Below are 12,304 nucleotides of genomic sequence, written 5' to 3' on the forward strand. Positions count from 1 at the left end.
AGATATGAAGAACAACAACTCATATAGGTACGGAGTAAATTAGTACAACTTTGGGAAAATAGGCAGTATCTACTAAAGCTGAACATAAAGCATGCCCTGTGGCCCAGCACTGTATACTTGTTTGTACTACGTATATATGTATGTAATAGCATTGTTTATAATAGCCCTAAACTGGAAACTACCCACATGTCCAGCCACAGTGGAATGAATGAGTATATTAGGAGTGTCACACAATAAAATACCAGAGAGCAAAAGAACTGAACAAATTACAACTACACATGATGATGCAGATGCATCTCACAAATAACATGTTGAGTGAAAAAAGCCCACCAGGATGCCAGTCCACAATGCATGATTACACTGGACAGTTCAAACGAGGCAAAACAAGTTTTTGTTACAAGTCAGTATAGTGTTGACTTTGGACATAGGCAGTGGAGGTGGGCAGGGATTAGGAAGGGAGAACTACCTAGGGTTCTGGTAATGTTCTGCATCCTTATATGGGTGATGTTACATGAAGGTGGGTTCAATGTGAAAATTCAGTGAGGTGGGCACTTGTCATTTCTCTCTAGGTATATTTGAAGAAAAAAAGCACACAAATAAGTAGCATAGTAGCTGGACCTGTGGAATCAACTTGTTCGTCATACAGAAGAGCATTCATTTATATTAGTGAAGTTCATCCTTTGCAAAGTGAGCTCATATCATCATTTGTACTCGGTGTAGTTAGTGCAAAGTTTGGGAACTGGACTTAAAGGATTCAGAACCATCTGGGGAAATGTTATTACAATCTCTCTGAGAGGAGGAGTAAAATGGAGATCATAATATTCGCTCGCGTACCTGCTGTAGGACAGACAAAATCACCATCCTCACAGAACTCAGGATGGACAACGTGATAACGTGCAACACTAAAGTGAAATGAAACCAGCAACGCCCCAAACGGCGAAGAATATAAAACCTGTCCTTTGATGTGACAGTGTAGGCCACATAGGAAAGCTACCCTTGCTGTTAATTTAAGAGTTTATGACGCTTAAATTATACCTTAAGATTAGTTCAGCAAAACTGGTTATGAGAACAAATGCCGTTACACCGACACCCCCGACAGCATTGGCGTGGTAACACTGAGGTATTGTGGGACATGTAGTTTCTGACGCCGTGGCGCATTCTCCCCCACCTCCACCCACGTCCTGTGGAACTGGCCGGCAAAAGAGAACTACTGGGCACTGGGCCTGACCTGAGAGCCCAGACCTGCGGCGCGGAGAGATGGATACTGCGACAGGGCACGACCTCCACCTCCTTCCTCCACTCGCCTGCGGGTTCCAGGGCTGAGAGGCGGGCGCGCGGTGATTGCGTCACCGGCCCACCCGCCGCCGTGGTTTCCCTGGCGACCGGGAGGGCGCCCGGAGCAGAGGCGAGGGAGATGCTGGCTAGGCGGCCGCGTAATCCTCTGCAGGCCCTGCAGCGCCGCACTCAGGAACTGAAGCTACAGGTAGCGTCTGGCTGTCCAGCCGGGGGCCTGGGCATCACGAGGCAGCCTGGGTTCTAGTGGCGGGCGAGATCTGGGGTGTACCTTAATCCTGGCAGCCTACCCCAACCCACTTACTTTCCCGAGTTGTAGCGCTCCCTCCTCCACCCCAACATCCTGAAGCGAAACCCCGATTCTAACCCCTCTTGCTCCTAGTCCAACCCCCGGAAGCTGAACCTCCCGAAAATCTTGACCATCGACTAAGCGCCTTACCCCTGCCCCTCACATCTCAGTCTCCAGCCTAATAATTCCCTTAACCACTCTCCAACATAGTAACTCCCTTAACCAACCTCGCTTCCAAAGTTAAACTTAACAATAACCATTTCCAACTATCTCTGCGCCCATCGCTTTCCTCCACTCTCCATGCCTCCTTACCTTTGAGCCTTTTTCCAGTGGAAGCCGTTTTTGCGTCACATGAACTCAAAACGAAATAGATGTTAAAGAATAGACCTAATATGTAAGGAAAATATTAGGTTCCGACAAATGAGTGAAGGACATGAACTGAAGAAGAAATACAGGGAAGCCATAAACATGAGAAAAGTTAACTTAAAAAAATAACGTAACTGTAAATAAAATATCACAAACATTTTTTAAAAATCACAATAGTCAGTACTGGGGAGGGTGTGATGAAACAGGCACTTACGTACACTGCTCTAGAGTATAAAGTACATTTCTGGAAAGCAATTTGACAAGATGTAGCAAATATTCATGCTCCTAGGCTGGGTAATTACATTTCCAGGGACTTGCCATATATAATAATAAAAAGATTGGGACAGAAATTGATGTATAAAAGTATCCATCAACGGTGTTCCTTAGACTGGATATCACTTAAATGATCAGTAATAGGGGAATGGGTAAATAACTTATGATGGGATAAAATAGTATGATTAAAATTTTGTTAAAAGATTTTAGTGTGTTAGAATATTTGTGATAAAATGTCAAGTTAGAAAAAATATCAAATATAAAATTGAATATACAGTATTTCAGTAAAATTATTTTAAGTATAATACATACAGAAAAAAGATTGAAGAAGGGCCATCTGGGTGGCTCAGTCAGTTAAGCATCCTACTCTTGATTTCCGCTCAGGTCATGATCTCATGGTTTGTGAGTTCAGGCCTCACATAGGGCTCTGAGCTGACAGTGCAGAGCCTGCTTGGGATTCTCTCTCTCTTTCTGCCCCTCCCCTGTCTTTGTTTCTCTTCATACTTTTTGATATTTTCATAATTTTTACACCAAATGTGCATAACTTTAAAAAATAAGAAAAAAAGTAAGTAGTAATTAATGGTTTGTTAATTTATTTTCTAAAATTCTTATTTTGCTTTGATAATTTTACTTTTTTTTCATTTGATCTGTTACTGAATATAATTATTTTCTAATCTTTGACAGATAAGAGATTTACTGAGTGCTCATATTTGGTCCAGTTGTGGACTCCCATTTAAAAAGTACAAAAGAGGGGTGTCTGGGTGGCTCAGTTGATTAACCATCTGACTCTTGGTTTGGGGCTCAGGTCATGATCTCACACTTTGTGAGATCAAGCCCCACATGGGGCTCTGTGCTGACAGTGTGAAGCCTGCTTGGGATTCTCTCTCCTTCTGTCTCTGCCCCACCCCTGCTCTCGCTCTCTTGAAATAAATAAATGAGCTTTAAAAAATACAAATTTAAAAAAGGACAAAAGATTTGATGGATATAAGTGACTTTTGGACTTACAGTCATACAATAAAAGCAACATGCTCTTCTGGTGGAAATAAAACTTGATGAGGCTTTGACTAAACTGAGCCCTGGCTAGATGCTTACTATGTTTCTATATCCGATTTTAAATTTAGTGAGGTCTTGGGAGAACCAGGAAAGTTTCAGAAGTAGATTACAAAAAATTATTACTAAAACAAAGACCAAACAAAACAATTACAAAGATTAGTGACCCTAGAGAAGACTTAGCTCAGGAGTCTTCTGATAGCCTGAGTGTCTGGGAAAGACTCTTTGATAGGGAAGATCTGTCTCCACAGAGGACACCTGAAGCAAAACGTGAACAGATTTCCAACTTGATGTCCATGGACAAGTAATCAAGAGCCCATCTGGGTCATGCCTGTTAGCACTGACTCTGTCACCAGCTGTGCATTTCGTAACTAACACTCAGATGCAAAATAGGAGGAGGAGAGAAGAAGCTAGTGAATTTGAACTTCTCTTCTTGCATCCACGTTGCCTTCCCCGCGTCATCTTTAGAAAAGAACCCGAAAGAAATCTGTGCCTCTTTTGTGGGTACATTGGCAAAGGTACACAAGGTGTTAAGAAAATACTAAGTCAAGGTGTAAGGTAGAAGAATGAGGATAAGCAAACTTGTGGCATATTCATACAATACTATTGAGCAACAAAGGAATAAACTAATGATACAATATGGCAGTATCTCAAAAACACGCCGTGTGAAAGGGTGACACAAGAGAATACATCCTTTCTGAGAACTTTCTGGGGTAATGGTAATTTTCTGTGTATTGATAGGGGTTAGAGTTACCTGAGTGTATGCATTTGCCAAAACTCAGCAAATGTATATTTAAGATTTTATATGTAAGTTTTATACCAAACCTTGAACTCTAGTTAGCGATACCTGTGGTACATCATTTATGAGGCAGTGTATTCATGACTGCAATTTGCTTTCAAATACATTAAAAAATCAGATGGATTGATCAAAAGGTATAGTAAAATATTAATGGTAGAACCTAGGTAGGGGTATATGGGGAGTCACTGTGAAATTTTTTCAACTTCATTATATGTTTAAAAGTGTTCATTGTGAAATCTTGGGAACAAAGAATTAAAATTTTATTTCCTGAGGTCATACAGTATTTAGCAATATAATCTAACAGTCTCTGTTTATTGTAGGTTGATGGCTTGCTTTCTGAGAGTCAATTGAAAGAAGCTCTAGAAGCCAGTAAAAGGCGAGATATTTACCAAAGGTAAAACCCACTAAATTATATAAGCTTTCCAGAAACCACACTTACATTTCACTGGGCAGGATTTATAGCATAGAAATTGTTTGACGTGTTCTTTCACTCCTTTATTGTACAATTTCTCAAAAGTCAAAATAATAATGGGAAATATTACTGGGGTCATAACTAATGAAATTTTCCAAAACGTATTTAAAAATATTTCTTGCAAGTATCTGTATCTCCCAGGTGTAGATATTGGAATGGTAAGATTAAATAGAGAATTACACTTACCTGTTAAAAAGCAGCAACTTACATTTATTCTGTACTCTGTACGGACCAAGCAGTGTGATCCACACTCTAAAACCTTTTTCTTGATTAATTTTCACAATCATACCATGAGATACTTATTAATATAGGTGAGGGTTCACAGGGTTTTGTTCACAGGGTTTTGTTCACAGGGTTCACAGGGTTTTGTTAATACGTCTGACATTACTTTGCTGTAAGACATTAAAGTGGGCAGGCCATAAAAATGTTTGAAGACCACTGAGAAATGCAGAATTCACTCAAGTCAGAGAGAAATTCCCTGCAGTCTCAGTGGAGATGCAGGCAATCAAATGAAGAATTAGATCATGGTATAACTTGGATCTAGAAAAACTAACCTAAATCTGAGTAATGGATTAAGGTTGCGACAGCAGCTATAAAAACTGCTCAGATTCAAGATAGTGACTGAGGCAGAATTATGGTAGATCCTTGGCCTCCTGTAGCCTCCTGGGACCTGGTCAGAAAATTCTATTAAGGAATCCCACCTTGCTTAGGATAGTGACCTTAACTCCCTTGACATGGGAAAACTGTTCTCTTGGGTGTTTTTTGTTTTATTCTGACTTTTTCTTTTAACCCTGGAGGAATTGAAAATTAAATCAAGTTTAACATTACATAGACATGATGAACTAGATCAAATTAGACTATTAATACTTTTGTATTCAATTTTAGGACGTCATTAAGATAATGTGTCTATTTGGGGTATTTAGAAGTGTGTATAACATTCAAAAGAACATGAAATTCATTTTATTAGTTTAAAGGATTCATTGAATCATTTGAAAAAGTTTTACTTAATTCAGGCATTCAAAGTTCTTAAAAGCAAAATAAAATGAATTTTAAAATGTTGAAGGGATTTTAATTAACTATATTAATTAAGATTGTTTAGTTCAAATTGAATTAATCAAATAATAAAGAAAAAGTGAAGCTGATAATACTTGCTTTACTAGATTTTATTTTATTTTTTTAAACTTATATAGTATCTACTTTTTTTTAATGTTTTTTTAAATTTGTATTTATTTATTTATTCTTGAGAGAGAGAGAAAGACAGAACACGACCAGGGGAGGGGCAGAGCAAGAAAGGGACACAGAATCTGAAGCAGGCTCCAGGCTCTGAGCTCTCAGCACACAGCCTGATGCGGGGCTCAAACCCACAAGCCATGGGTTTGTGACCTGAGATCATGACCTGAGCTGAAGTCGAACGCTTTACCAACTGAGCCACCTGGGCACCCCTACTAGATTTTAAAATAGAATAAGATTTATAGGCTGAATTTGAAGTCCCAGGGAAGACTGGGTTTTTTAATTTTATTTTAATAAACTAATAATAATAATTTTTTTTAATGTTTATTTTTGAGAGAGAGACACAGCATGAGTTGGGGAGGGGCAGAGAAAGAAGGAGACATAGAATTTGAAGCAGGCACCAGGCTGTGAACTGTCAGCACAGAGCCCAAGGTGGGACTGGAACTCATGAACCACTAGATCATGACCTGAGCTGAAGTCGGAGGCTTAACTGACTGAGCCACCCATGTGCCCCAACTGATAATTATTTTTAAACCCAAGTAACTATAAATAGTCTTCTTTGTGTATAAAGAGATCCCTGTCACAATCATTTAAAAATTCACATTGAGAAATATGGCCCTTTGTAGCAACGTGGATGGAACTGGAGAGTGTGATGCTAAGTGAAATAAGCCACACAGAGAAAGACAGATACCATATGGTTTCACTCTTATGTGGATCCTGAGAAACTTAACAGAAACCCATGGGGGAGGGGAAGGGGAAAAAAAAAAAAGAGAGGTTAGAGTGGAAGAGAGCCAAAGCATAAGAGACTCTTAAAAACTGAGAACAAACTGAGGGTTGATGGGGGGGTGGGAGGGAGGAGAGGGTGGGTGATGGGTATTGAGGAGGGTACCTTTTGGGATGAGCACTGGGTGTTGTATGGAAACCAATTTGACAATAAATTTCATATATTTAAAACAAAAAAAATTCACATTGACATTTGTATGTCTGAGAACGTCAGTTAGCCCTTATGTTTGATTAATTGGTTATAAAATAAAAATCATTTCTTCTTAAACCTTTGAGGACATTGTTGGTTTTCTTTGCATTCAGCGATGTGAATAAGTTTGATGATAGTTCCTTTATTTTTTTTAATGTTTATTTATTTTGACAGAGAGAGAGAGCATGCACGCTAGCATGGGTGCAGGGGAAGGGCAGAGAGAGGGAGAGAGAGGGAATCTCAAGCAGGCTCTGTGCTATCAGACATGGGGCTTGATCTCACAAACCATGAAATCATGACCTGAGCCGAAATCAAGAGTCAGACGCTTAACTGACTGAGCCACCCAGGGGCCCCATGATGATATTCCTTTATGATTGACCTGTGTGGGGCTTTTCTCTTCCACCTTGGTGCTTTGGAAATTCATCACAACCTATTTAAGTGTTGTTTTTTATCCTGCTAAACACTTAGTGGGTCTTTTCAACTTGAAACGTCTTGTCTCTCATAAGCTCTGAGAGATTTTCTTTTACTAAAAGATTTTTTTTTCTACTTCCGTTTGTTGCTTCCTGAAAAACCTTTGAGTGAGGTATTAAACCTCCTGGACTATTCCTCTTGGTCTCTTATCTCCCCATTAATAGTTTTCATTTCTTTGTCTTTTTGTTTATACCCGGGGATTTCTCTTGTCTTTGGTTCTTCTGGACTCCCAACTACTTATTTATTTATTTAATTTCAGTTAGTCTTAAATTTGACCATCCATGTTGCTGGTTTACTTTAATGTATCTGGTGGTCCTTGGGTTATTCATTTTTATTTAAGAAATGAGGGACTAGTGTGATTATTCTAGATGGCAGTCCAGGATTCTTCTACTATTGTATGTATAGGGTCTCTTCCCTACAGTATTATCCCCTGAATGAGAGTGAAATTCTTTGTACCTGGGCAGAGAATTTCAGGGGGCTGGGAACTAACTGTTAAGCTGAGGCGTGTCCGTGCCAGAATAGAGTAGGCTTTAACCCTGGCGTACAGGAAACTTCTTTGGCAGCTGTAGTTCTCCCCAGGCCATTCATTCATTTTGTTTTTTAGAGATGAATCCTCTGGTAAGGAGGGACAGCAGAGGGGGGTGAGATAAGAGAAAGGGGAAGCTAGCTGGCTCAGATTTTCTGTGAACAGACTTTTTAAAAAATCAGACTTCTTATAAAAGGCCTTAACTAAATCTAAACTTAATCAGTATCTTTACTCTCTCCCTAAATAATATAAAGCCCTTAGATTGTCTTAAGACTGATTGCCTTTAGGGGCACCTGGGTGGCTCAGTGGGTTAAGTGTCTGACTTCAGCTCCGGTTATGATCTCACCGTCTCATGGTTCGTGAATTTGAGCCCCACATCAGACTCTGCTGTCAGCACGGAACACGCTTCGGATCCTCTGCCTCTCTCTCTGCCCCTCCCCTTCTCGCTGCCTTCCCCCCACCCCCAAATAAGCATTAAAAAATGATTGGTTGCCTTTATAGCTTAGATGCTATGGATATCATTTGATTAATATGACATAACATAATATAAAATGACATAACATAATTAATATATAAAGCAAATCCCAGCCATTGTGGATGTCTTCATCTGTACAACTTCATAATACATTCCCTTAGACACACTTTAATTACCTCTCTCTCCCCGATCCTTCCTACCTGCTGACCCAAATCGTGGCATCCTCTCCCTGGCAGGTCTTTTTCCTCTTAGGGGCCTCTTCCGAGAACATGCTTCCATCTCTTTTCCGTGCGGCAGAGATTTGTTGAAATGTCTTGTTGACAGGTGGTCTCTCATTCTCCTACATTCAGGGTTTATTACCTTTTTTTTTTTTAATTTTTTTTTAACGTTTATTTATTTTTGAGACAGAGAGAGACAGAGCATGAACAGGGGAGGGTCAGCGAGAGGGAGACACAGAATCTGAAACAGGCTCCAGGCTCTGAGCCGTCAGCACAGAGCCCGACGCGGGGCTTGAACTCACGGGCCGCGAGATCATGACCTGAACCGAAGTCGGCTGCTTAACCGACTGAGTCACCCAGGCGCCCTGGGTTTATTACCTTTTAAAATGTTTCATCAGTTTTGGTGGGGCTTCAGGAGGTGGTGAAGAGAAATTTTTGAATCTAGGTCTCGGGATCCTTTTAGTCTGAGTAACAGGGTGCCTGTTAAAACTAGGGGCTCTACTGTCAATCTCATTCCACAAAAAGTCTGGAAGTAGGTTCCCCCACGGTGGATGAGTGGCTCGTGAGGTCCTCAAGGCCCAGCTTTTGCTCTCATTGTGCTCTGTCATCCTCATCTAGTCGGCGATGGCTCCCTTCGCCTTTACAGAGTCCCCAAGCATCAGCATCTAAAAATGGAAAGGGTGAAGGATTCTTTACGTGCTGCACCAGGGAGGATAAAATGGGAGACAGCGCCCAACATACTTCTTTCATGTGTTGTCGGCCAGCGCTGGGCCACACACCCACCCCACCCATGATGGGTCCTGAGCACTTAGGTGTCAGTGTGGGACCGACCCCGCCAGAGTAGACCCTGATGGGGTAAGTAACTAACAGGGTCAACCGCAGTTTGATATTTTCACTTCTCGTTTCTGCCTCCTTCACAAAGGATGTTTGTCCCCTTTTTTTCTGCTTATTTCATGGCATTAGCTTCTGTGAGAAAAAAACAATTACTCAAAGCACATAAAAAATATTGGCACTTGTAGGTTATTGTTTGAGAAAGCATTTGAATTTCGATAACCCTCGCTATTAGATGTAGCCCATTTTCAGTCATTTTTATCCTTCTTATTTGGGTCTAAGACTTAAGCCAAATTACACGAGCCGTCTGTGGAATAATCAAAACAGCGTACCCGTCTGCATAGGCGATGCTCAAAAGGGGAAAGTGCCGTGGTGGGACGAGGCCAGCTCTAGAATCCTAAGCTCTGCCCCTGTGTGTTACTCTACCACTGACTAGCTGTGGCCGCCCCTTAGAACCTCACTTCCTTCTGCCGGAGTGAGAGCTGGTACGAGCCTCAAAGGAGGTGGTGCTCTTGTGAAGTGCCTGGCACCGTGCACGGTGTGCAGTAAAACTTGGATATTATCGCCATTACTTATGTCTTCTCGGCTAGGCCCTCAGTTCATGGGACTTCAGAGCTGAAGAAGCAGTTTGAAGTCCAGTGCTTTCCTTATTTTAGAGATAGGAAACCGAAGCTCAGAGTCACATAAGCTTTCTGAGCCTTGGCTGTCATACCTGTGTACCTTAGAGCACGTGAGTATCACCCAAGCCGGTGGGTAGGAAGGCAGTTACAGGTGAATTTTTTAACATCATTCATATAATAGCTAATCGCCTTGCCCGCTTAAAGACTTATGTATGATTCCATGAAATAACTTTCTAGTCTGACAATAGAAAAATTCATACATCTTTCCTTTCTTTTTGAAAATTTAGGTGTATCCAATTAAAACAGGCGATAGATGAAAATAAAGATGCTCTTCAAAAATTGAACAAAGTAAGTGTTACGGTTTATAATATTACCAAAAAAAAAAACCCAACCCTGTTTTTGTCCCGATGTTTTCGTGAAGTGGGAATTCATTAGAGTGGTTAAGTTCCTGGGTTTGCTTTAGCGGTGGTGAAGTCTACCTGCGGCCGGTGCTGACTCGCCCTGCCGGCATGCTGAGGGTGTGCTTTGGAGCAGAAAAGCCACGGCTCCAAATGCTGAGGAGAGTTCAGCTTTGGTGAACTTACCCAGCACTGAGGACTCAGAAGATCGAGGAAGAAGTTATCTTTATTTTTGCATTGTGTAAGTTTTATGTTTTACAGGCTAGAGTTGTTTTTTGGTTTTTGTTTATTTTATTTTACTTCATTTCGTTTCGTTTTATTTTATTTTATTTTTTATTTTTTTAATTTACATCCAAGTTAGTTAGCATATCGTGAGACAATGATTTCAGGAGTAGATTCCTTAAGGCCCCTTCCCCATTTAGCCCATCCCCCCTCCCGCCACCCCTCCAGCAACCCTCTGTCCGTTCTCCGTATTTAAGAGTCTCTTATGTTATGTCCCCCTCCCTGTTCCTATATTCTTTTTGCTTCCCTTCCCTTGTAGAGTTGTTTCAATTTTAATTACACTGTGGGGAGAGTACATAATCTGGCCCAGAGCGTAAGTGCTAAAGAAGCTTCTTGTATCACACGGCAGCTCTAATGTCGGTGACTCTGCAGAAATAGGAGGAACTAGAATTTACTCTTGGAAGTCCCTTCAGGGTTTTTTCTTTTAGTATGAGCCTGAGCTTCATTCAGCTTAGTGTCCAGGGCCAGAGTCTCACAGAGCATGTAAAGTGGAGGGCATCTAAAAGTCATCTTCCTGCTTGTGTATGAATCTCCTTTACTGCATCTGAGCATTTCTTCTGAAATTCTCCAGTGACATAACACTCTTGAATTTAGAAGTCAGGCTGACCCTAAATTTAAAAATCTAAGTATCCTGTTTCACAGGTGAGGAAACTGAGGCTCCCAAAAGTGAAGCAGCTTTCTCAGTGTCTCACTGCCAGTCAGTTTCCGAACTTGGGATTGGCATATGTCTTTTTGACTCCAAAGCCTATCTTCTGTCTGGAACCTAGCTCTTACTGACCATAGAGGGTAGCAAGCAAGAAAACAACAAAAACAAACTTTCTAGCTAGCAAGAAAACAACAAAAAACCAAGGAGTATCATTTTGTTTTTTCATTTGGGTTACATTTCAACATAATAATCTACATTTCTTTTAATATTATTCTAAAGTAGGCCTAGTCTCGTGTTAACATTTACTTTGTCTTCTAGAACTTACTGGAGTGTTTTTTTTCCTTCTAAAATAAATAGAATAGGAAATTGAAAGAAATTTTTCAGTGAAATAAACTTATGTTCTCTCATAGGCTGATGAACCTGCACCTATTGGGAACTACAATCAGAAAAAAGAGGATGAACACAGTCTTTTGGATAAGCTTACCCACCAACTGCAGGAGCTTGCTGTGTCCATAAGTGGAGAAAATATAACTGAGTATGCCTCTTTCCTTACTTTCTTTCTCTCAGGCATTATATCACCAACAGTTTTAATGTCTGACTCAGAATAAAGACCTATTAAGAGTATACATATAAATGAATGGTGATGACAAGTATAATCAGTTGACATGTATTTCTTGTGTATAGTAGAAAGTCTTAGATCCCATAAAAGATGTAAAGAAGTAGAAGTCAGTCAATTTAGTTAGGGAGACAAAGGAGAGATCCAAACAACTAAGTAAACAAATGTTAGAAAATAAGGATGATGCTTTAATGTCAGTGTTGATATGTAAAAAGAAATTATTTGGATTATTTGCATATTTCCTTCCTTCATAAACTTAAAATATTAGAGGTAGAAACATACATTGCTTTTCTGCCTTAGTGGATGTTAATAACAGCTTTTACAAAGCAGAAAGAAAATTGATGGTATAAACAAACCAACCCAGTTTGTGGAAAGGAAGAAGGAAAACAATTAACTATTTAGACTCTTCATGTGCCGCTCCCATACTTTTACACTATATCCTGGGAAAAGTGCTGAAGGATGTAGATACAAGGATT

General features: G+C 40.3%; 1 protein-coding gene across 1 annotated transcript in view; it reads left to right on the plus strand.

Moving 5' to 3' along the window:
- Positions 1–1,414: 1,414 nt before the first annotated feature.
- NPHP1 (nephrocystin 1) overlaps positions 1,415–12,304 on the plus strand; it is a 60,147-nt gene continuing 49,257 nt past the window's right edge. The window contains 4 exon segments of the mRNA XM_047068961.1: positions 1,415–1,483; positions 4,391–4,464; positions 10,174–10,234; positions 11,623–11,747. Of these exon segments, the coding sequence (XP_046924917.1) occupies positions 1,415–1,483; positions 4,391–4,464; positions 10,174–10,234; positions 11,623–11,747 (329 nt within the window).

This window comes from Lynx rufus, unplaced genomic scaffold (genome assembly GCF_022079265.1).
Source record: "Lynx rufus isolate CCGP_SWC_20201006 ecotype Redwood Valley unplaced genomic scaffold, mLynRuf1.p SCAF_8, whole genome shotgun sequence".
Classification (NCBI taxonomy): domain Eukaryota; kingdom Metazoa; phylum Chordata; class Mammalia; order Carnivora; family Felidae; genus Lynx; species Lynx rufus.